Below are 26,728 nucleotides of genomic sequence, written 5' to 3'. Positions count from 1 at the left end.
GGTGGGGGTGTTGACATTGGATAGGGTGCTCTTTCCAAGAGCCGGTGCAGACTCGATGGGCCGAATGGCCTCCTTCTGCACTGTAAATTCTATGAATGAATGAATATCTGAAGCTGGTGGGGGGCCCTCAGTCCGTCCATCTCGAACATCAGCATTTTCTTACGCGTTGGTTCACCTCAGACCGGTCTTCAAGCCGAATGCCTAACATTGTCACTGACTACAGACGAGGTCCCAGAGGGCTGGAGAATAGATAATGTTGTTCCTTTGTTTAAGAAGGGTAGCAAGGATAATCCAGGAAATTACAGGCCGGTGAACCTTACGTCAGAAATAAATAAAAATAATAAATAACCTTTTTTGTCAAAAATAGGCTCACATTAACTGCAATGAAGTTACTGTGAAAAGCCCCTAGTCGCCACATTCTGGCGCCTGTTCGGGTACACAGTGGGAGAATTCCGAATTCTCAGCTGGTATGGGAAGTGAACCTGCGCTGCTGGCCTTGTTCTGCATCACAAACCAGCTGTCTAGCCCACTGAGCGAAACCAACCAGTGAGGATTCAAAGATTTCTCTCAAGGCCCCAGCAATTTCCTCCCTTGCCTCCCTCAGTATTCTGGGGTAGATCCCATCAGACCTTGGGAACCTATCCACCTTAATGTTTTTTAAGACGCCCAATATCTCCTCCTTTTTGGATCTCAATGTGACCCAGACTATCTACACACCCTTCCCCAGACTCATCATCCACCAAGTCCTTCTCTTTGGTGAATACTGATGCAAAGTATTAATTTAGTACCTCACCCATTTCCTCTGGCTCCACACATAGATGCCGTCCCCTGTCCTTGAGTGGGCCAACCCTTTCCTGGCTACCCTCTTGCTCTTTATATGCTTATAAAATGCTCCTTAATCCTGTTTGCCAATGACTTTTTCTGACCTCTTTTGGCCCCCATGAATCCTTGCTTAAGTTCCTTCCTACTTTCTTTATATTCTTCAAGGGCTTTAACTGTTCCCAGTCTTCTAGACCGTACAAATTCTTCCTGATGGAATTCTGCCCAATTGGGACTCTGTCCGGAAGAGTTCCAATGGTCCAATATTTGAAACCCTCCCTCCTTTTAACCACGCTTAGCTGCACTATCCTCCTATTTCTAGCCTCACTGGCACATGGCATAGGGAATATCCCTGAGATTTCAACCCGAGAGGTCCTGGTTTTTAGCTTACTGCCTAACTCCCTGAACTCCTTCTGCAGGACCTCATCACTCTTTCTGCCTCTGTCATTAGTACCTATGTGCACTACGACCTCTGGCTGTTCGTCCTCCCCCTTCAGAATGCCCCCTGTCCGTTCAGAGATATCTTGGACCCTAGCAATAGGGAGGCAACATACATCCTGGAGTCTCTTTCACGGCCACAGAAGCGTCTATCTGTGTCACTGACTATAGAGTCTCCTATAACTACTGCTCATCAGTGTTTTGACCCTCCCAGCTGAAAAACAGAGCCAGCCATGGAGCCGCCACTCTGGCTGCTGCTGTGGTTTTCCCCTGATAGGCCATCGCCCCCTCAACAATATCTAAACTGATGTACTTGTTAGAGAGAGGGACAGTCACAGGGGATTCCAACGCTGACTGCCTGCCCTTTTTCGCGGTCACCCATCTGTCTGCCTGCACCTTGAATGTGACCACATCTTTATAACTGGGGCTGATTTAGCACACTGGGCTAAATCGCTGGCTTTGAAAGCAGACCAAGGCAGGCCAGCAGCACGGTTCAATTCCCGTACCAGCCTCCCCGAACAGGCACCGGAATGTGGCAACTAGGGGCTTTTCACAGTAACTTCATTGAAGCCTACTTGTGACAATAAACGATTTTCATTTCAACTCCTATCTATGACGCTTTCCGCCACCTGCATGCTCCTAAGTACAACCAACTGCTGCTCCAACTGAACCATGTGGTCTGTGAGGGGGTGGTTGATCATGGGCGGAGGGTGGGGATGGGATGGGACAGCTGGTGTGCTGGTGGCCAGGCCGCCTGGACGGCAAACCTGGAGACGATTCGATTGTACCATGTGCGGTGGGCCAGGCGAACACGTCATGTGGCCTCCTGAGCCTGCCTGGGCCCCATGTCCTGTCCATTATGGCCATCCACTAGATCCTCCTCGTTGGACAAGGCCCAGCATTCCTCCACCTCCTCCTCCAGCATGTTGCTCTCTGTTGTGCAGGACACAGCAGGGCATCACGATGGGGGAGACCCTCCTGGGGCTATACTGGAGGGCCCCTCCAGAGCGGACCAGACCTGAACCACACCTTAAGACACCGATGCACCGCTCAATGATACCCCTGGTTGCTACATGGGCGTCGTTGTTGCGGTTGTCCGCGTAGGTATGGGGCCTCAGGGTAGGCTTCTCGAAGATGTTGGGCATTGCGCCAGGATGAATGCGCCCTGCACACTGCCTGGGTATTGTGCGCAGTCGTGCATGATGTGCAGCGGTGGTCACACACCATCTGCACGTTCTATGAGTGGAAGTCCTTCTGGTTGATGAAGGACACCCCCTCATGGGCCAATTTCCATAAGGGGACATGTGTCCCATCAATCACCCCCTGGACCTGTGGGCGGTGGCGGTGAATCTCGCTGCCCCGGCTAGCTGGTTGCCTTGGTTCACATTGAAGTTGATATATTGTGCCGCCCGGGCATGATATCCCAGACATGGTCCCCATTCGGTGCTTGGAAGGCACTGTGCCATAATTGTTCAGGGTGATGTCACCATGACAGCCACCGGGAGTGGGTGTCCTCCTGCAGACCCCGCAGTCCAGGTGTGTTATAATCCAGCAATAATCCAAGCGGTGACATGCTTGATCCGGCGGGTCCTCGAATGACAGGAGCGTCTGGTACACAGGAAGCCTGATGCGGCGCCTCCTTTCCACCTCTTCCTTGGCCTGTTGGTCAGCCGGCTCTCCATCCTCACTGGCTGCTTACTGCTCCTCTGGGGCATTCTCCTGTCCTGAAGGGTCCTCCCCGAGCAGCTCCTGTTCATGCAGCCTCAGTGTGTTCGCAAGGGCCGCCGTGGCCAGGCAGATGCCAACCATTCCTGGCTGGGCTCCAAAATCCATTATCTGTAGGGAAAAAAAGACAGACATGTTAGCATGGTGGGTACTCCCATGCCCATCCAGTCCAACTGGCTACATGGTGGCCCTGGCCAGCACTGCAGCCTCTGCCTCAGCATGTCCCCCTTCACCCTCCCAATCCCAGCACCACACCTGGCCGTTCCCTCTGACAATGCAGCCATACTGCACCACTGACCCCCGTGGTGCCTGACCCCAGGGAGCCTCTAACCCTGCCACTCATCCCTGCTGACAGGGGTACTGGTGGCTGACGCTACCCATGACAACGATACGCTCTGCAACTCCTGCCCTGCTCCATCCAGTAGGGTCTACAGTGAAAATGAAAAATTGAAAATCGCTTATTGTCACAAGTAGGCTTCAAATGAAGTTACTGTGAAAAGCCCCTAGTCGCCACATTCCGGCGCCTGTTCTGGGAGGCTGGTACGGGAATTGAACCGTGCTGCTGGCCTGCCTTGGTCTGCTTTCAAAGCCAGTGATTTAGCCCTGTGCTAAACAGCTAAACAGCGGCCGTCCTCCTTGGGTAGGGGGAGCGGGGGAGAACTGTACGTCACTGACCAACGCCATGCCTGATGGCATGCGCGCAGGCAGGGCCCACAGACAGGGCTGGGCGAGGGGGTTGGACACTGGTTGGGACTAAAGCTGTATTGTGCTGTGGGTCCTGTGTGCAACACATGGGTTGTGCCCACCCATCGAGGTGCAGGATGGAGGGGAGCAGGGGCACAGTGGGCAAGCAGTGCTTGGGGACAGCCAGTGGTCCTGCAGGGTGTACTAGCTGTTGTACTACTGGTGGGGCATCCCAAGTGAGTATACTCTGGGTCGCTGAGGGCCCCCCACATTTAGGCCCCCGTTTTCAGTACACCCCCCTTTCAGGCCCCCCTTCACCATCCCAATCTTCATGATGCACCTTCATAACCCCGTTCACCCCCCTCCCCTTTCATGGCCATTGTCTCCCTCAGATCTTGCTACTTGGCAGTGCCAGCCTGGCACCCTGGCAGTGCCCGTAACACATTGGCAGTGCCAACCTGGCACCCAGGCAGTGCCCCTAACATTGGCAATGCCCTACCCTGTCCCCGACTACCTGGGGGTTCCAATCTCCTCCAAGACCCCCAGACAGGCCATCATGCACGGTCTCTAATTGGCGCCCTGGTGAGGTCTCATCGGTGTGGCCGATGACTCTCGGGAGCAGGGAGACTGTGGCCTCAACCCAGCCGCGCATATTTAAATGAGCCTAAATGTCATTACCTCCAGATTGCGCAGGGTGCCACGAGTCGGGTGACTCACGGGTGGCTTTGAGCCTGACGCAAAGCCCGTTTTGGACCTCTCATGCGATGCTCCTGGCGCAATGGGATCAGCAGCGGGCACAGCACGGTAGGAAAATTGGGACCATGATCTTCACTTTTCAAGGTCAATGCCTTAGCATGAGGTCACAGTGTTTGCCACCATTTCCCTGAGAGTATTTTGGGATGAGCAATAAATGCTGGCATTGTCAGTGACACCCGCAATTAATGTGAAAGAATAGCAGTCTGCTGAACTTGTCCTGCCTGTCCCCTTCATTCCCAGTTCTCTCTGATGGGGAATCCTTTTAAATGATTCCACATTCCCCTCATGGGGACCTGTGTAGATAGTTGTGGACATGACTTCCTGTCAGTGCACCAGACAAACAGTGAAAAGGCAGCACAGCAGCAGATTAAATGAGATTTATTTTACAAGAATCATTTTACAAAGTTAACAATTTATTCATATTTTTTAAAAATTGTGATAATTTTGATCAGAACCATTTTTACACATATTATGAGGAAGCCAGATTATCAATAATTAAACGATGAAAACATACAAAAAGTTAGATTAATATTCTTGAAAAATAATTTACTTTACTCCAGGATAAAAGCAAATTACTGCGGATGCTGGAATCTGAAACCAAAGAGAAAATGCTGGAAAATCTCAGCAGGACTCACAGCATCTGTAGGGAGAGAAATGAGCTAACGTTTCGACTCCTATGACTGTCAAAGCTGGAGCTTTGACAAAGGGTCATCTAGACTCGAAACGTTAGCTCTTTTCTCTCCCTACAGATGCTGTGAGTCCTGCTGAGATTTTCCAGCATTTTCTCTTTGGTTACTTGAATCCATGTGGATGCCTCTTCTTGCAGAATAAGCAAAATTCTACAGATGCTGGAATCTGGAACAAGAACAGAGGATTCTGGAGAAAATCAGCAAGTCGGGCAGCATCTGTAAGGAAAGAGAAAACAGAATTAACGTTCTGAGTCCTTGGGCTCTTTGTCAGAACTGAAGGGAGGGAGAATGTGTTAATTGTGGGGGTGGGTGGCGTGGGGGGGGGGGGGGGGGGGGAACAAGAGCTACAAAATGGAGGAGATAGGTCACAATCTAATTCGGCAAAGTTTGCCAAACTCAAGTGAGTCTCGAGGGCTGCAAGGTGCGTAACCTGGAGGTAAGATGCTACTCCTCCAGCTTCCACCGGAATTGACTGGAGCATTGCGGCAGGCCAAGGAACCCCCCTATCCCGTCCCACACCGCGCCATCTATGTTCTATGTTCTATGTTCTATCTCTTTACGATTCTTAAAGTTGCCACTTTTTGCTGAAATGTCTTCCAGCTGCACTTTAATATAGGAACATAGGAACACAGGAATTAGGAGCACACTAGGCAAATCAGCCCTTTGAACCTGCTCCGCCATTTAATCAGAGCACGACTGATCTCTTCCTGGTCTCAAATCCACCTCCCACCTGTTGCCCATTTCCCTTCAACCCATTTAGTTCTCACAAAGAGTGAAAAGGACTAGAGATGTTTACTTTTGTTTCTCTGCTTACAGTAGCCGCATGGCCCCAGTTATGCCTGTCTTTGTGGGCTATCAGGAGCACTCCCTGTTCCAGTCCTCCTCAGTCCTTCTCCTGGTCCTAGGATGAATGTGCTAAATTGGGGGAAGGCTAATTATAACAATATTAGGCGGGAACTGAAGAACCTAGATTGGGGGCGGATGTTTGAGGGCAAATTACCATCTGACATGTGGGAGGCTTTCAAGTGTCAGTTGAAAGGAATTCAGGATCGGCAAGTTCCTGTGAGGAAGAAGGATAAATACGGCAATTTCCGGGAAGCTTGGATAACGAGAGATATTGTAGGCCTTGTCAAAAAGAAAAAGGAGGCATTTGTCAGGGCTAAAAGGCTGGGAACAGACGAAGCCTGCGTGGAATATAAGGAAAGTAGGAAGGAACTGAAGCAAGGAGTCAGGAGGGCTAGAAGGGGTCACGAAAAGTCTTTGGCAAATAGGGTTAAGGAAAATCCCAAGGCTTTTTACACGTACATAAAAAGCAAGAGGGTAGCCAGGGAAAGGGTTGGCCCACTGAAGGATAGGCAAGGGAATCTATGTGTGAAGCCAGAGGAAATGGGCGAGGTACTAAATGAATACTTTGCATCAGTATTCACCAAAGAGAAGAAATTGGTAGATGTTGAGTCTGGAGAAGGGTGTGTAGATAGCCTGGGTCACATTGAGATCCAAAAAGACGAGGTGTTGGGTGTCTTAAAAAATATTAAGGTAGATAAGTCCCCTGGGCCTGATGGGATCTACCCCAGAATACTGAAGGAGGCTGGAGAGGAAATTGCTGAGGCCTTGACAGAAATCTTTGGATCCTCACTGTCTTCAGGGGATGTCCCGGAGGACTGGAGAATAGCCAATGTTGTTCCTCTGTTTAAGAAGGGTAGCAAGGATAATCCATGGAACTACAGGCCGGTGAGCCTTACTTCAGTGGTAGAGAAATTACTGGAGAGAATTCTTCGAGACAGGATCTACTCCCATTTGGAAGCAAATGGACGTATTAGTGAGAGGCAGCATGGTTTTGTGAAGGGGAGGTCGTGTCTCACTAACTTGACAGAGTTTTTCGAGGAGGTCACAAAGATGATTGATGCAGGTAGGGCAGTGGATGTTGTCTATATGGACTTCAGTAAGGCCTTTGACAAGGTCCCTCATGGTAGACTAGTACAAAAGGTGAAGTCACAAGGGATCAGGGGTAAGCTGGCAAGGTGGATACAGAACTGGCTAGGTCATAGAAGGCAGAGAGTAGCAATGGAAGGATGCTTTTCTAATTGGAGAGCTGTGACCAGTGGTGTTCCAGGGATCAGTGCTGGGACCTTTGCTGTTTGTAGTATATATAAATGATTTGGAGGAAAATGTAACTGGTCTGATTAGTAATTTTGCAGATGACACAAAGGTTGGTGGAATTGCGGATAGTGATGAGGACTGTCAGAGGATACAGCAGGATTTAGATTGTTTCGAGACTTGGGCGGAGAGATGGCAGATGGAGTTTAATCCGGACAAATGTGAGGTAATGCATTTTGGAAGGTCTAATGCAGGTAGGGAATATACAGTGAATGGTAGAACCCTCAAGAGTATTGAAAGTCAAAAAGATCTAGGAGTACAGGTCCACAGGTCACTGAAAGGGGCAACACAGATGGAGAAGGTAGTCAAGAAGGCATACGGCATGCTTGCCGTCATTGGCCGGGGCATTGAGTATAAGAATTGGCAAGTCATGTTGCAGCTGTATAGAACCTTAATTAGGCCACACTTGGAGTATAGTGTTCAATTCTGGTCGCCACACTACCAGAAGGATGTGGAGGCTTTAGAGAGGGTGCAGAAGTTATTTACCAGAATGTTGCCTGGTATAGAGGGCATTAGCTATGAGGAGCGGTTGAATAAACTCGGTTTGTTCTCACTGGAACGAAGGAGGTTGAGGGCGACCTGATAGAGGTCTACAAAATTATGAGGGGCATAGACAGAGTGGATAGTCAGAGGCTTTTCCCCGGGGTAGAGGGGTCAATTACTAGGGGGCATAGGTTTAAGGTGAGAGGGGCAAGGTTTAGAGTAGATGTACGAGGAAGTTTTTTACGCAGAGGGTAGTGGGTGCCTGGAACTCGCTACCGGAGGAGGTGGTGGAAGCAGGGACGATAGTGACATTTAAGGGGCACCTTGACAAATACATGAATAGGATGGGAATAGAGGGATACGGACCCAGGAAGTGTAGAAGATTGTAGTTTAGTCGGCAGCATGGTCGGCACGGGCTTGGAGGGCCAAAGGGCCTGTTCCTGTGCTGTACATTTCTTTGCTCTTTGTTGTTCTTTGTTATATCGATGACTATATTGGTGTCTCTTGAGGCTCTCATGTGGACTTGGCAAAAGTTCTTGATTTTGCTTCCAATTTCGACCCCTCTCTCGCCTTCTCATGGTTCACCTCCAACACTTCTTCTCTTCCCTTCCGTGCCCTTTCTGCCTCCATTTCCAGTGATAGACTCACCACCAGTATTTATCACAAATCCACCGGCTCCCATAGCTACCTCGACTGAGCAGCACGGGGCAGCATGGTGGCACAATGGTAATAACACTTTTGCCTGGGTTCGAATCCTTGGGTGACTGTGTGGAGTTTGCACGTTCTCCCCGTGTCTGTGTGGGTTTCCTCCCGGTGCTCCGGTTTCCTCCCACAGTCCAAAGATATGCAGGTTAGGAGGATTTGCCAGGCTAAATTGCCCCCTACTGTGGGGTTTCAGGATTAGGACAGGGAGTTGGGCCTATGTAGGGTGGTCTTTCAAAGGGTCGGTGCAGACTTGATGGGCCAAATGGCCTCCTTCCACACTGTAGGGATTCTATGATTCTATGACGACAGGACTCCATCCCATTCTCCTGATTTCTCCACCTCCCTTGCATCTGTTCCAATTATGTCACCTTTGAAAACGATACTTCTGACATGTCTGCCTTTTTGCTTAACCCAGGTTTTCCCTATTTGTGCGTAACAAGGCACTCAACCGGTTTGACCCATCCCCCACACCTCTGCCCTCACCCCTTCCCCTCCCTCCAGAACCAGGATTGGGTTCCTCTTGTCCTCACTTTTCACCCCACCAGCCTTGGCATTCAAAGGATATACCTCTGCATTTCCCCCAACTGCAGCATGATGTCACCTCGAAACATATCTTCCCCTCAATTCCCTGTCAGCATTCCATAGGGACCGCTCCCTCTGTGATACCCTGGTTCACTGCTCCATCAGCCCAGACTCCCGATCCCCTTCCCACAGCACCTTCCCCTCTAATTGCAGAAGGTGCACCACCTGCCCCTTTACCTCCTCCCTCTTCACGTTCAAGGCCCCAAACATTCCTTTCAGATTAAGCAGCGTTTCACTTGCGCCTCCTTCGATCTGGTTTATTGTATTGACTGCTCCCAATGGGGTCTCTTCTACATGGGGGAGACTAAACCAGACTGGGTGATCACTTTGCGGAACACCTTCACTCAGTCCGCAAGCATAATCCCAACATTCCTGTTGCTTGCCATTTTAACTCAACAACTTGCTCTCATATCACATGTCCGTCCTTGGCCTGTTGCAATGTTCTGGTGAAGCCTGGCACAAACTGGAAGAGCAGCATCTCATCTTCCAATTGGAGACGTATCAGACTTTGGGACTCAATGATAAGTTTGGTAACTTTCTTCTCCATCTTAAACCCTTTAAAAAAAATATCCCATACAGGTATTGCCTCAATGCAATCCTCATCAGGTCATCTGTCTTTTGTTCTCAAAGTTGCTACTTCTTGTTGCAGTCTGTCCCAGCTAGTTTAATATCTAACATAGCCTCCCTATCTTTACTTCTGATGAAGAGCCAAAATGATTTAAACTTTAGTTCCATTCTTTCTCCTTACAGATGCTGTCAGACCTGCTGCGTTTTTCCAGCATCCTCTCTTTTTGTTTCAGATTCCAGAGTGGGTCTCTTCAGTCAGTGTTTGTGAAATCAGAGGACCATAGAAACCCTATAGTGCAGTAGGAAGCCATTTGTCCCATCGAGTCTGCACCGACCCTCTCAAAGAGCACCCTACCTAGGCCCACTCCTTCTCCCTATTGCTGTATCCCCATAACCCCACCTAACCGGCACACCTTTGAACACTAAGAGGCAATTTAGCATGGCCAATCTGTCATGATATGCAGACATGCAGATAATGATATACAGACAGGTACAGACAGGCAGCTAATGAACACAGAGAACAGGACATGACCAATGAGCAGGCAGGACACTCAGGGGTGGTATCTCACTATAAAAGGCACGAGACACTCACACTCCGCCTCTTTCCACTGATGAACATCTGCAGAGTGAGTCAGTGTGTATTTACAGTATCACACCTCCAGCACGTGGCTAAGAGCTAGTCTGGTTCAGTCAGACAGAGTAACCACACTTAGGTTAGCAGAGAGTCAAACTCATAGAGAACTGTGCTAACTGTGCTACTGGTTCAATAAATCAGATTGAACTAACTTCAATGTCTGGAGTATCTTTTGGTTAAAGCTGCATCCAGTTGCAGCCTGTGTTATCCCAGAGTACATAACACATCACAATCCACCTAACCTGCACATCTTTAGACTGTGGGAGGAAACCCGAGCACCTGGAGGAAACCCACGCAGACACGGGAAGAAGGTGCAGACTCCGCAAAGTCACCCAAGGCCGGAATTGATCCCCAGTCCCTGGCGCTGTGAGGCAGCAGTGCTAACCACTGTGCCACCCCTTCACACCTGAATATATCAGTTCAAACATTAGTTTGGTGTGGATCCTTAATTGTTGGGGGCAATTAACCCAAATTCATGTTCCTAACCTGCTGCTTAAGCTTGCAGCTCAGCAATATTCCACCACTGCCAAATGTTGTTTGCAACCAAAAAGAAAATAGACAGCAAGTGCTTGATTGGCATTCATGCACCCAAACTACAATTCCAGGTTTAATGTTATAGTGCGCACTGGAAGTTGCTGGATTGCTCCAAGTGATGAACTTGTCATCACAAAATTTGCCCTGCTGCATTTTACGAATGCATCCCTTTCCTGTTAACATTGGCTTGGGATGGGACGACAAGCTGACGCACTGACTCACACAAACACCCAGACAGTGAAAACTCCCAGAGATTGGCTGTGCGAGCTGCTGGTCTGGTTATATCAAAGGGATAATGACACTGTTCATGCAATGAGCTCAGCCACAATTCAAGGAACATTGCATTCATTCAGAATCTATTGTCACCCACGTTGTAAAGGTCCATCTTTATAAAATAAAGCAAATCCACCCTTTGATCACAATTCATTCTAAATCTATTCTTTTTAGAACTACAGTTTCTGATATTCTATCACCGCATACACCTATGCACACACATATGTGCACACAGAGAGACACAGGCACATGTATACAGATTCATAGATATAGATGCACATGCAGAAATAGACACAATCAGATATGTACCAGCTTCCTGCTTTCAATTTTTCTATAATTACCAATAGCTGAGAGAATCTTTCAACAAAGGCTTCACCTTCCAGTGCAGCAGCTGCAGTGTTAATAACTTGATGAGTTTATCATAATGTATGAGATCCTGCTTGGATTATTATGCTTTTACAGTGGCCTAGATTGCTTTCTGCTGACAAGCAGGGCCAGGTTAATCCAATGCTGCTTTATAAGGTCCAATGACCTTTGCGGAGAGGAGATTGTGGCCTGTCACTTGTCTCCGCTGGCAGTGTCAGGTTCATAAAGGACCATCTTGGAAAGAAAGAAGGGAAGGGAAGGTTTCGCTTCTGCTGAACTCCGCAACAACCTGCAACCATGAATGGTACAGAAGGAGACAACTTCTATATTCCCATGTCCAACAAGACAGGAGTGGTGAGGAGCCCTTTCGAGTACCCCCAGTACTACCTGGCTGAACCATGGAAGTTTTCAGTGCTGGCAGCCTACATGTTCTTCCTCATCATAACAGGTTTCCCTGTCAATTTCCTCACCCTGTATGTCACCATCCAGAACAAGAAACTCCGGCAACCCCTCAACTACATCCTTCTCAACCTGGCAGTGGCTGACCTCTTCATGATCTTTGGTGGATTTCCCAGCACCATGGTCACCTCGATGAATGGCTATTTTGTCTTTGGACCAACGGGTTGTGATTTTGAAGGTTTCTTTGCTACACTTGGGGGTAAGTTAAGTTCCAGATAAATTTCAAGTAAGGCCCGCAGTTTGGTCCAGCTCTGATGGAGCAGTGAGAGCAGAGCCTGCCGTAAGCTGGGCTTGGAGAGTGCCTGCAGGAGTATTCTGTGCGGCATTTCATGATAAATATTCTCAACCTGAGCTTAAATTGTTACAGTGTGTTCGTTAAAGGTTCAAATCAAGAATTCTAGATGTGACTTGATTAACAGCATGGTGACACGGTGCCTCACAGCGCCAGGGACTCGGGTTCAATTCCAGCCTCAGGTCACTGTCTGTGCGGAGTCTGCACATTCTCCCCGTGGCTGCGTGGGTTTCCTCCGGGTCCTCCGGTTTCCTCCCACAGTCCAAAGATGTGCAGGTTAGGTGGGGTTACAGGGATAGGGCAGGGGATGGCCCTGGGTAGAGTGCTCTTTCAGAGTGCAGGCTCGATGAGCCAAATAGCCTCCTTCTGTACTGTAGGGATTTGATGATTCTATGATACCCAGTGTAAAATGTAATTGTCTAGGGTGGAAATTTACCTTATGCCTGTCATTTCAGGCACGCGTTGTCTTCTGCTTAACACTCACCACCAATGCCTCTGAAGCTTGGAAAAGGTAAAACAGGGCATCCAATACAAAAGCACTCAAGGCAAATTCATACAACCTCATACCAGGAGAGACTAAACATGGTGCAATCTTCACATTCAACAGGATAAGAGCAGAGATGAGGAACAGAAATAATGAATCCTGCATTTAAAATTTGGGCATCTGTCCTCTTATACATCTAATACTTTGATATGATATTAATGGTCGAGTCAAAACTGGTTCTAAGCTCGAGCTGGGAAGATAGTTACAACAGAAATCTTGTATTACAGACAAATCAAAAGAACCCTACACCAGAAACAAATGCAAAGAGGTCGAGAAACATTGTTCCCGCGGTATCCGGGAGCAGCACGGTAGCATGGTGGTTAGCACTTGGTTTCACAGCGCCAGGGTCCCAGGTTCGATTCCTGGCTTGGGTCACTGTCTGTGCGGAGTCTGCATGTTCTCCCCGTGTCTGCGTGGGTTTCCTCCGGGTGCTCCGGTTTCCTCCCACAAAAGACGTGCTGTTAGGTCATTTGGACATTCTGAATTCTCCCTCTGTGTACCCGAACAGGCGCTGGAATGTGGCGACTCGGGGCTTTTCGCAGTAACTTCATTGCCGTGTTAATGTAAGCCTACTTGTGACAATAAAGATTATTATTAAAGATTATTATTATTATCCAAAGAAGTGGAGATGGAAGAAATGGGGAATACCATCAAAAATGGAATAGCAAGAACAGCAGAACACGTATTAGGTCTGAAAAATAACATAGAGGAACAGAAAAGTATAATGGAAGAATTCTGGCTATTGAGCAGAAAACAAAAACAACCAAAGAGGGAGATCTCAATATCTGCAGACCAAAAATGATACGAAAAGTCAAGACAGATACATGGAGAAATAGTGGGTTTATCACAATTTTCTCCAAAAGATGATGAAGGTTGTGCCATAGCAGCAATACGTAAGGGAAAATAAGTGATCTAAGTGAATCTTACTGACCAAAAATAGCTGCGTTGGAAGCCCAAAATGATTAGATAATTAGCGAACAGGAGACGAGCAAACATGGAAAGAATATTTTAAAGATGTGTACAATATGCAGACCATGACTCGGAGGATGAAGAGAAGATTTTTCCTGATAATTTTAATAAGAGTCAAGGCTCTGAAATTGGATAATATAATTGTAGAGTTGCTGCAGACAGGTGGAGAACATTACAATAGTGTCAATGTTATTTAACAAGATTTGTGAAGGTGAGCAAATGCCTGAAGATTGGGCAAAGTTGACGATGCCAATTTATAAAAAGGAACAAGGGAAAGTGGAACAAATACAGAGCTGGCATTGTGTTCAGTACACCAGGAGAGTACCCACTAACATACTGAAGAAGAGAATACCTGTCATATGGCATGAAGAACTAGCTAGCTTTAGACCAGACTGAAGCACAATAGATCCAACTATTTTTAGTATATAAGATTTTTTAGAAATTTATGAAACACAAGAATTTCATAGTTTTTAAGGGTGGCCTTGAAGATGTGTGTACTCTGATAAACTTGTGAGATGGATACAAACATAATCATAGAATCATAGAACTTACAGTGCAGTAGGAGGCCATTCGGCCCATCGAGTCTGCACCGGCCCTTGGAAAGAGCACCCTACCTCTGCCCACTCCCCCACCCTATCCCCGTAACCCAGAAACCCCACCTAACCTTTTTGGATACTAAGGGCAATTTAGCATAGCCAATCCACCTAACCTGCACATCTTTGGACTGTGGGAGGAAACCGGAGCACCCGGAGGAAACCCACGCAGACACGAGGAGAACGTGCGGACTCTGCACAGACAGTGACCCAAGCCAGGAATCGAACCTGGGACCCTGGAGCTGTGAAGCAACAGTGCTAATAACTTGTGCTACCGTACCGCCGTGTAATAAATAAAATAAAAGTCAGTTGTTGTTTTATTGCTGCCAAGTAATTAATTAATGAATAAATGAAGATGAGAACAGATAGCACAACAAAACTGCAGAGTGCAGGAAGTTATGTAGAGTTAACCTGTACCAGATTGCCACATCTGAAAGAAATTACTCTGCCTTAAATCATTGTGGTTCAGAGGGGTCAAGCTGCAGTGCAGGTTTCAGTCAATCTGACATATAACGTAGGCAGAGACATTGCTGGATGGAAAATGGGTTTAACATGAACATGGCATACATCAGGCAATTTCTCAATTGAGCATGATGTAATCAAAGGTCATGTTTCGAGTGTAAATCAATCATGGGTAAATTGGAAAGGATAGAAACAAAATGTGAAATTAACCAGGTGTCCTTACACACATCCCTAATTTAATTCTTGGAGATCGTGATATCATAGAGTTGATTTGAGTTGATGACATCATTGAAATGGCGAAGTCATTTTGTTTGTTGGACGCGATGATGTCACCAATTTTGTATGAGTTGTTGATGTCAGTGTTTGTTGAAGGTGATGGTTTGATTGGTGTTGTTCACTGTGATATCACTGGGCTTGTTGAAGGTGATGGTTTGATTGGATTGGATTTGTTTATTGTCACGTGTACCGAGATACAGTGAAAAGTATTTTTCTGCGAGCAGCTCAACAGATCATGAAGTACATGGGAAGAAAAGGGAATAAAAGTAAATACATAATAAAGCAACACAAGGTATACAACGTAACTACATAAGCACCAGCATCGGATGAAGCATACAGGGTGTAGTGTTAATGAGCTCAGTCCATAAGAGGGTCATTTAGGAGTCTGGTAACAGTGGGGAAGAAGCTGTTTTTGAGTCTGTTCGTGCGTGTTCTCAGACTTCTGTATCTCCTGCCCGATGGAAGAAGTTGGAAGAGTGAGTAAGCTGGGTGGGAGGGGTCTTTGATTATGCTGCCCGCTTTCCCCCGGCAGCGGGAGGTGTAGATGGAGTCAATGGATGGGAGGCAGTTTTGTGTGATGGACTGGGCTGTGTTCACGACTCTCTGAAGTTTCTTGCGGTCCTGGGCCGAGCAGTTGCCATGCCAGGCTGTGATGCAGCCAGGATAGGATGCTTTCTATGGTGCATCTGTAAAAGTCGGTAAGGGTTAATGTGGACATGCCGAATTTCCTTAGTTTCCTGAGGACGTATAGGCGCTGTTGTGCTTTCTTGGTGGTAGCGTCGACGTAGGTGGACCAGGACAGATTTTTGGAGATGTGCACCCCAAGGAATTTGAAACTGCTAACCATCTCCACCTCGGCCCCGTTGATGCTGACAGGGGTGTGTACAGTACTTTGCTTCCTGAAGTCAATGACCAGCTCTTTAGTTTTGCTGGCATTGAGGGAGAGATTGTTGTCGCTGCACCACTCCACTAGGTTCTTTATCTCCAGCCTGTATTCTGACTCGTCGTTATTCGAGATCCGGCCCACTATGGTTGTATTGTCAGCAAACTTGTAGATGGAGTTGGAACCAAATTTGCCACGCAGTCGTGTGTGCACAGGGAGTAGAGTAGGGGGCTAAGTATTCAGCCTTGCGGGGGCCCGGTATTGAAGACTATTGTGGAGGAGGTGTTGTTGTTCATTCTTACTGCTTGTGGTCTGTTGGTCAGAAAATCGAGGATCCAGTTGCAGAGTGGGGAGCCAAGTCCTAGGTTTTGGAGCTTTGATATGAGCTTGGCTGGGATTATGGTGTAGAAGGCGGAGCTGTAGTCAATAAATAGGAGTCTGATGTAGGAGTCCTTGTTGTCGAGATGCTCTAGGGATGAGTGTAGGGCCAGGGAAATGTCGTCTGCTGTGGACCGGTTGCGACGGTATGCGAATTGCAGTGGATCAAGGTGTTCTGGGAGTATGGAGGTGATGCGCTTCATGATCAACCTCTCAAAGCCCTTCATTACGACAGAAGTCAGGGCCACCGGATGGTAGTCATTGAGGCACGTTGCCTGGTTCTTCTTTGGCAGCGGTATAATGGTGGTCTTCTTGAAGCAGGTGGGGACCTTGGAGTGGAGTAGGGACAGGTGAAAGATGTCCGCGAATACCTCTGCCAGCTGGTCACTGTGATATCATGGGCTTGTTGAAGGTGATGGTTTGATTGGTGTTGTTTACTGTGATATCACTGGGCTTGTCGAAGGTGATGGTTTGATTGAGGTTGTCCACAATGATATCACTGGGTTTGTGAAGGTGATGATTTGATTGAGGTTGTCCACTATGATATCACTGGGTTTGTGAAGGTGATGGTTTGATTGAGGTTGTCCACTATGATATCACTGGGTTTGAGAAGGTGATGGTTTGATTGGGGTTGTTCACTATGATATCACTGGGTTTGTGAAGGTGATGGTTTGATTGGGGTTGTTCACTATGATATCTCTGGGTTTGTGAAGGTGATGGTTTGATTGAGGTTGTCCACTATGATATCACTGGGCTTGTTGAACATCATGGTTTGATTGAGGTTGTCCACTATGATATCACTGGGTTTGTGAAGGTGATGGTTTGAGTGAGGGTGTCCACTATGATATCACTGGGTTTGTGAAGGTGATGGTTTGATTGAGGTTGTCCACTATGATATCACTGGGTTTGTGAAGGTGATGGTTTGATTGAGGTTGTCCACTATGATATCACTGGGCTTGTTGAACGTGATGGTTTGATTGAGGTTGTCCACTATGATATCACTGGGTTTGTGAAGGTGATGGTTTGATTGAGGTTGTCCACTATGATACCACTGGGCTTGTTGAACGTGATGGTTTGATTGAGGTTGTCCACTATGATATCACTGGGTTTGTGAAGGTGATGGTTTGATTGAGGTTGTTCACTATGATATCACTGGGTTTGTGAAGGTGATGGTTTGATTGATGTTGTCCACTATGATATCACTGGGTTTGTGAAGGTGATGGTTTGATTGAGGTTGTCCACTATGATATCACTGGGTTTGTGAAGTTGATGGTTTGATTGAGGTTGTCCACAATGATATCACTGGGTTTGAGAAGGTGATGGTTTGATTGAGGTTGTTCACTATGATATCACTGGGTTTGTGAAGTTGATAGTTTGATTGAGGTTGTCCACTATGACATCACTGGGCTTGAGAAGGTGATGGTTTGATTGAGGATGTTCACTATGATATCACTGGGTTTGTGAAGGTGATGGTTTGATTGGGGTTGTTCACTATGATATCACTGGGTTTGTGAAGGTGGTGGTTTGATTGAGGTTGTCCACTATGATATCACTGGGTTTGTGAAGTTGATGGTTTGATTGAAATTGTCCACTATGATATCACTGGCTTTGTGAAGGTGGTGGTTTGATTGAGGTTGTCCACTATGATATCAGTGGGTTTGTGAAGGTGATGGTTTGATTGAGGTTGTCCACTATGATATCACTGGGTTTGTGAAGGTGATGGTTTGATTGAGGTTGTCCACTATGATATCACTGGGTTTGTGAAGGTGATGGTTTGATTGAGGTTGTCCACTATGATATCACTGGGTTTGTGAAGGTGGTGGTTTGATTGAGGTTGTCCACTATGATATCACTGGGCTTGTTGAACGTGATGGTTTGATTGGGGTTGTTCACTATGATATCACTGGGTTTGTGAAGGTGGTGGTTTGATTGAGGTTGTCCACTATGATATCACTGGGTTTGTGAAGTTGCTGGTTTGATTGAGGTTGTCCACTATGATATCACTGGGTTTGTGAAGGTGATGGTTTGATTGGGGTTGTTCACTATGATATCACAGGATTTGTGAAGGTGGTGGTTTGATTGAGGTTGTCCACTATGATATCACTGGGTTTGTGAAGGTGATGGTTTGATTGAGGTTGTCCACTATGATATCACTGGGCTTGTTGAACGTGATGGTTTGATTGAGGTTGTACACTATGATATCACTGGGTTTGTGAAGGTGATGGTTTGATTGAGGTTGTCCACTATGATATCACTGGGTTTGTGAAGGTGACGGTTTGATTGAGGTTGTCCACTATGACATCACTGGGTTTGAGAAGGTGATGGATTGATTGAGGTTGTCCACTATGATATCACTGGGTTTGAGAAGGTGATGGATTGATTGGGGTTGTTCACTAGGATATCACTGGGTTTGTGAAGGTGATGGTTTGATTGAGGTTGTCCACTAGGATATCACTGGGTTTGTGAAGGTGATGGTTTGATTGAGGTTGTACACTAGGATATCACTGGGTTTGTGAAGGTGATGGTTTGATTGAGGTTGTCCACTATGATATCACTGGGCTTGTTGAACGTGATGGTTTGATTGAGGTTGTCCACTAGGATATCACTGGGTTTGTGAAGGTGATGGTTTGATTGAGGTTGTCCACTAGGATATCACTGGGTTTGTGAAGGTGATGGTTTAATTGAGGTTGTCCACTATGATATCACTGGGTTTGTGAAGGTGATGGTTTGATTGAGGTTGTCCACTATGATATCACTGGGTTTGAGAAGGTGATGGATTGATTGGGGTTGTTCACTATGATATCACTGGGTTTGTGAAGGTGATGGTTTGATTGAGGTTGTCCACTATGATATCACTGGGTTTGTGAAGGTGATGGTTTGATTGAGGTTGTCCACTATGATATCAGTGGGTTTGTTGAACGTGATGGTTTGATTGAGGTTGTCCACAATGATATCACTGGGCTTGTGAAGGTGATGGTTTGATTGAGGTTGTCCACTATGATCTCACTGGGTTTGTGAAGGTGATGGTTTGATTGATGTTGTCCACTATGATATCACTGGGTTTGTGAAGGTGATGGTTTGATTGAGGTTGTCCACTATGATATCACTGGGTTTGTGAAGGTGATGGTTTGATTGAGGTTGTCCACTATGATATCACTGGGTTTGTGAAGGTGATGGTTTGATTGGGGTTGTTCACTATGATATCACTGGGCTTGAGAAGGTGATGGTTTGATTGAGGTTGTCCACTATTATATCACTGGGCTTGTTGAACGTGATGGTTTGATTGAGGTTGTCCTCTAGGATATCACTGGGCTTGTGAAGGTGATGGTTTGATTGAGGTTGTGCACTGTGATATCACTGGGTTTGTGAAGGTGATGGTTTGATTGAGGTTGTCCACTGTGATATCACTGGGCTTGTTGAACGTGATGGTTTGATTGAGGTTGTCCACGAGGATATCACTGGGTTTGTGAAGGTGATGGTTTGATTGAGGTTGTCCACTATGATATCACTGGGTTTGTGAAGGTGATGGTTTGATTGAGGTGGTCCACTATGATATCACTGGGTATGTGAAGGTGATGGTTTGATTGAGGTTGTCCACTATGATATCACTGGGTTGGGAAGGTGATGGTTTGATTGAGGTTGTCCACTATGATATCACTGGGTTTGTGAAGGTGATGGTTTGATTGGGGTTGTCCACTGTGATATCACTGGGTTTGAGAAGGTGATGGTTTGATTGATGTTGTCCACTAGGATATCACTGGGTTTGTGAAGGTGATGGTTTGATTGAGGTTGTCCACTGTGATATTACTGGGTTTGAGAAGGTGATGGTTTGATTGATGTTGTCCACTAGGATATCACTGGGTTTGTGAAGGTGATGGTTTGATTGAGGTTGTCCACTATGATATCACTGGGTTTGTGAAGGTGATGGTTTGATTGAGGTTGTCCACTATGATATCACTGGGTTTGTGAAGGTGATGGTTTGATTGAGGTTGTTCACTATGATATCACTGGGCTTGTTGAACGTGATGGTTTGATTGAGGTTGTCCACTATGATATCACTGGGTTTGTGAAGGTGATGGTTTGATTGAGGTTGTTCACTATGATATCACTGGGTTTGTGAAGGTGATGGTTTGATTGAGGTTGTCCACTATGATATCACTGGGTTTGTGAAGGTGATGGTTTGATTGAGGTTGTCCACTATGATATCACTGGGTTTGTGAAGGTGATGGTTTGATTGAGGTTGTCCACTGTGATATCACTGGGCTTGTTGAACGTGATGGTTTGATTGAGGTTGTTCACTATGATATCACTGGGTTTGTGAAGGTGATGGTTTGATTGGTGTTGTTCACTATGATATCACTGGGTTTGTGAAGGGGATGGATTGATTGGTGTTGTTCACTGTGACATTACTGGGTTTGTGATGAAGGTGGTTTGATTGAGGTTGTCCACTATGATATCACTGGGCTTGTTGAAGAATGATGGTTTGATTGAGGTTGTCCACTATGATATCACTGGGTTTGTGAAGATGATGGTTTGATTGAGGTTGTCCACTATGATATCACTGGGTTTGTGAAGGTGATGGTTTGATTGGTGTTGTTCACTATGATATCACTGGGCTTGTTGAACGTGATGGTTTGATTGAGGTTGTCCACTATGATATCACTGGGTTTGTGAAGGTGATGGTTTGATTGGGGTTGTTCACTATGATATCACTGGGCTTGAGAAGGTGGTGGTTTTATTGAGGTTGTTCAGTATGATATCACTGGGTTTGTGAAGGTGATGGTTTGATTGAGGTTGTCCACTGTGATATCAATGGGCTTGTTGAACTTGATGGTTTGATTGAGGTTGTCCACTATGATATCACTGGGCTTGTGAAGGTGATGGTTTGATTGAGGTTGTCCACTGTGATATTACTGGGTTTGAGAAGGTGATGGTTTGATTGAGGTTGTCCACTATGATATCACTGGGTTTGTGAAGGTGATGGTTTGATTGAGGTTGTCCACTGTGATATCACTGGGTTTGTGAAGGTGATGGTTTGATTGAGGTTGTCCACTGTGATATCACTGGGCTTGTTGAACGTGATGGTTTGATTGAGGTTGTCCACTATGATATTACTGGGTTTGAGAAGGTGATGGTTTGATTGAGGTTGTCCACTATGATATCACTGGGCTTGTTGAACGTGATGGTTTGATTGAGGTTGTCCACTATGATATCACTGGGCTTGTTGAACGTGATGGTTTGATTGAGGTTGTCCACGAGGATATCACTGGGTTTGTGAAGGTGATGGTTTGATTGAGGTTGTCCACTATGATATCACTGGGTTTGTGAAGGTGATGGTTGGATTGAGGTTGTCCACTATGATATCACTGGGATTGTTAAGGTGATGGTTTGATTGGGGTTGTCCACTATGATATCACTGGGTTTGTGAAGGTGATGGTCTGATTGGGGTTGTTCACTATGATATCACTGGGCTTGTTGAACGTGATGGTTTGATTGAGGTTGTCCACTATGATATCACTGGGTTTGTGAAGGTGATGGTTTGATTGAGGTTGTCCACTATGATCTCACTGGGTTTGTGAAGGTGATGGTTTGATTGAGGTTGTCCACTATGATATCAGTGGGTTTGTGAAGGTGATGGTTTGATTGAGGTTGTCCACTATGATATCACTGGGCTTGTTGAACGTGATGGTTTGATTGATGTTGTCCACTATGATATCACTGGGTTTGTGAAGGTGATGGTTTGATTGGGGTTGTTCACTATGATATCACTGGGTTTGTGAAGGTGATGGTTTGATTGAGGTTGTCCACTATGATATCACTGGGTTTGTGAAGGTGATGGTTTGATTGGGCTTGTCCACTATGATATCACTGGGTTTTTGAAGGTGATGGTTTGATTGGGGTTGTTCACTATGATATCACTGGGCTTGTTGAACGTGATGGTTTGATTGGTGTTGTTCACTATGATATCACTGGGTTTGTGAAGGTGATGGTTTGATTGAGGTTGTCCACTATGATATCACAGGGTTTGTGAAGGTGATGGTTTGATTGAGGTTGTCCACTAGGATATCACTGGGTTTGTGAAGGTGATGGTTTGATTGAGGTTGTTCACTATGATATCACTGGGTTTGTGAAGGTGGTGGTTTGATTGAGGTTCTCCACTATGATATCACTGGGTTTGTGAAGGTGATGGTTCGATTGGTGTTGTTCACTATGATATCACTGGGCTTGTTGAACGTGATGGTTTGATTGAGGTTGTCCACTATGATATCACTGGGCTTGTTGAACGTGATGGTTTGATTGGGGTTGTTCACTATGATATCACTGGGTTTGTGAAGGTGATGGTTTGATTGAGGTTGTCCACTATGATATCACTGGGCTTGATGAACTTGATGGTTTGATTGAGGTTGTCCACTATGATATCACTGGGTTTGTGAAGGTGATGGTTTCATTGAGATAGTCCATTAGGATATCACTGGGTTTGTGAAGGTGATGGTTTGATTGAGGTTGTCCACTATGATATCAGTGGGTTTGTGAAGGTGATGGTTTGATTGAGGTTGTCCACTATGATATCACTGGGTTTGTGAAGGTGGTGGTTTGATTGAGGTTGTCCACTATGATATCAGTGGGTTTGTGAAGGTGATGGTTTGATTGAGGTTGTCCACTATGATATCAGTGGGTTTGTGAAGGTGATGGTTTGATTGAGGTTGTCCACTATGATATCACTGGGTTTGTGAAGGTGGTGGTTTGATTGAGGTTGTCCACTATGATATCACTGGGTTTGTGAAGGTGATGGTTTGATTGAGGTTGTCCACTATGATATCAGTGGGTTTGTGAAAGTGATGGTTTGATTGAGGTTGTCCACTATGATATCACTGGGTTTGTGAAGGTGATGGTTTGATTGAGGTTGTCCACTATGATATCACTGGGCTTGTTGAACGTGATGGTTTGATTGAGGTTGTCCACTATGATATCACTGGGTTTGTGAAGGTGATGGTTTGATTGGGGTTGTCCACTATGATATCACTGGGTTTGTGAAGGTGATGGTTTGATTGGGGTTGTTCACTATGATATCAGTGGGCTTGTTGAACGTGATGGTTTGATTGAGGCTGTCCACTATGATATCACTGGGTTTGTGAAGGTGATGGTTTGATTGGGGTTGTTCACTATGATATCACTGGGTTTGTGAAGGTGATGGTTTGATTGAGGTTGTCCACTATGATATCACTGGGTTTGTGAAGGTGATGGTTTGATTGGGCTTGTCCACTATGATATCACTGGGTTTTTGAAGGTGATGGTTTGATTGGGGTTGTTCACTATGATATCACTGGGCTTGTTGAACGTGATGGTTTGATTGGTGTTGTTCACTATGATATCACTGGGTTTGTGAAGGTGATGGTTTGATTGAGGTTGTCCACTATGATATCACTGGGTTTGTGAAGGTGATGGTTTGATTGAGGTTGTTCACTATGATATCACTGGGCTTGTTGAACGTGATGGTTTGATTGGGGTTGTCCACTATGATATCACTGGGTTTGTGAAGGTGATGGTTTGATTGGGGTTGTTCACTATGATATCACTGGGCTTGTTGAACGTGATGGTTTGATTGGGGTTGTTCACTATGATATCACAGGGTTTGTGAAGGTGATGGTTTGATTGAGGTTGTCCACTAGGATATCACTGGGGTTGTGAAGGTGATGGTTTGATTGAGGTTGTTCACTATGATATCACTGGGTTTGTGAAGGTGGTGGTTTGATTGAGGTTCTCCACTATGATATCACTGGGTTTGTGAAGGTGATGGTTCGATTGGTGTTGTTCACTATGATATCACTGGGCTTGTTGAACGTGATGGTTTGATTGAGGTTGTCCACTAGGATATCACTGGGTTTGTGAAGGTGATGGTTTGATTGAGGTTGTCCACTATGATATCACTGTGCTTGTTGAACGTGATGGTTTGATTGAGGTTGTCCACTATGATATCACTGGGCTTGTTGAACGTGATGGTTTGATTGGGGTTGTTCACTATGATATCACTGGGTTTGTGAAGGTGATGGTTTGATTGAGGTTGTCCACTATGATATCACTGGGCTTGATGAACTTGATGGTTTGATTGAGGTTGTCCACTATGATATCACTGGGTTTGTGAAGGTGATGGTTTCATTGAGATAGTCCATTAGGATATCACTGGGTTTGTGAAGGTGATGGTTTGATTGAGGTTGTCCACTATGATATCAGTGGGTTTGTGAAGGTGATGGTTTGATTGAGGTTGTCCACTATGATATCACTGGGTTTGTGAAGGTGGTGGTTTGATTGAGGTTGTCCACTATGATATCACTGGGTTTGTGAAGGTGATGGTTTGATTGAGGTTGTCCACTATGATATCAGTGGGTTTGTGAAGGTGATGGTTTGATTGAGGTTGTCCACTATGATATCACTGGGTTTGTGAAGGTGGTGGTTTGATTGAGGTTGTCCACTATGATATCACTGGGTTTGTGAAGGTGATGGTTTGATTGAGGTTGTCCACTATGATATCAGTGGGTTTGTGAAAGTGATGGTTTGATTGAGGTTGTCCACTATGATATCACTGGGTTTGTGAAGGTGATGGTTTGATTGAGGTTGTCCATTAGGATATCACTGGGTTTGTGAAGGTGATGGTTTGATTGAGGTTGTTCACTATGATATCACTGTGTTTGTGAAGGTGATGGTTTGATTGAGGTTGTCCATTAGGATATCACTGGGTTTGTGAAGGTGATGGTTTGATTGAGGTTGTCCACTATGATATCACTGGGTTTGTGAAGGTGATGGTTTGATTGAGGTTGTCCACTATGATATCACTGGGTTTGTGAAGGTGATGGTTTGATTGAGGTTGTCCATTAGGATATCACTGTGTTTGTGAAGGTGATGGTTTGATTGAGGTTGTTCACTATGATATCACTGGGTTTGTGAAGGTGATGGTTTGATTGAGGTTGTCCACTATGATATCAGTGGGTTTGTGAAGGTGATGGTTTGATCGAGGTTGTCCACTATGATATCACTGGGTTTGAGAAGGTGATGGTTTGATTGAGCTTGTCCACTATGATATCACTGGCCTTGTTGAACGTGATGGTTTGATTGAGGTTGTCCACCAAGATATCACTGGGCTTGTGAAGGTGATGGTTTGATTGAGGTTGTCCACTGTGATATTACTGGGTTTGTGAAGGTGATGGTTTGATTGGGGTTGTTCACTATGATATCACTGGGTTTGTGAAGGTGATGGTTTGATTGAGGTTGTCCATTAGGATATCACTGGGTTTGTGAAGGTGATGGTTTGATTGAGGTTGTCCACTGTGATATTACTGGGTTTGTGAAGGTGATGGTTTGATTGGGGTTGTTCACTATGATATCACTGGGTTTGTGAAGGTGATGGTTTGATTGAGGTTGTCCACTGTGATGTTACTGGGTTTGTGAAGGTGATGGTTTGATTGGGGTTGTTCACTATGATATCACTGGGCTTGTGAAGGTGATGGTTTGATCGAGGTTGTCCACTATGATATCACTGGGCTTGTTGAACGTGATGGTTTGATTGAGGTTGTCCACTATGATATCACTGGGTTTGTGAAGGTGATGGTTTGATTGAGGTTGTCCACTGTGATATTACTGGGTTTGTGAAGGTGATGGTTTGATTGAGGTTGTCCACTAGGATATCACTGGGTTTGTGAAGGTGATGGTTCGATTGAGGTTGTCCACTATGATATCACTGGGTTTGTGAAGGTGATGGTTTGATTGAGGTTGTCCACTATGATATCACTGGGTTTGTGAAGGTGATGGTTCGATTGAGGTTGTCCACTAGGATATCACTGGGTTTGTGACGGCGGTGGGTTGATTGAGGTTGTCCACTATGATATCACTGGGTTTGTGAAGGTGATGGTTTGATTGAGGTTGTCCACTATGATATCACTGGGTTTGTGAAGGTGATGGTTTGATTGAGGTTGTTCACTATGATATCACTGGGTTTGTGAAGGTGATGGTTCGATTGGTGTTGTTCACTATGATATCACTGGGCTTGTTGAAGCTGATGGTTTGATTGAGGTTGTCCACTATGATATCACTGGGTTTGTGAAGGCGATGGTTGAATTGGGGTTGTCCACTATGATATCACTGGGCTTGTTGAAGCTGATGGTTTGATTGAGGTTGTCCACTATGATATCACTGGGTTTGTGAAGGTGATGGATTGATTGAGGTTGTCCACTATGATATCACTGGGCTTGTTGAAGCTGATGGTTTGATTGAGGTTGTCCACTATGATATCACTGGGCTTGTTGAAGCTGATGGTTTGATTGAGGTTGTCTACTATGATATCACTGGGTTTGTGAAGGTGATGGATTGATTGAGGTTGTCCACTATGATATCACTGGGCTTGTTGAAGCTGATGGTTTGATTGAGGTTGTCCACTATGATATCACTGGGTTTGTGAAGGTGATGGT

At 45.8% G+C, this 26,728-nt stretch overlaps 1 protein-coding gene across 1 annotated transcript in view; it reads left to right on the top strand.

The window, feature by feature from the left end:
• The first annotated feature begins 11,606 nt into the window (after nt 1-11,606).
• The window catches only part of LOC140388210 (rhodopsin), a 147,265-nt gene continuing 132,143 nt past the window's right edge, over nt 11,607-26,728 (top strand). The window contains exon 1 of the mRNA XM_072472000.1: nt 11,607-12,070. Coding sequence (XP_072328101.1) covers nt 11,710-12,070 — 361 coding nt within the window. The 5' untranslated portion in view covers nt 11,607-11,709. The remainder of the gene's footprint in view (nt 12,071-26,728) is intronic.

Source organism: Scyliorhinus torazame, chromosome 13 (assembly GCF_047496885.1).
Source record: "Scyliorhinus torazame isolate Kashiwa2021f chromosome 13, sScyTor2.1, whole genome shotgun sequence".
Taxonomy (NCBI): domain Eukaryota; kingdom Metazoa; phylum Chordata; class Chondrichthyes; order Carcharhiniformes; family Scyliorhinidae; genus Scyliorhinus; species Scyliorhinus torazame.
This window is presented reverse-complemented; position numbering and strand designations above follow the sequence as displayed.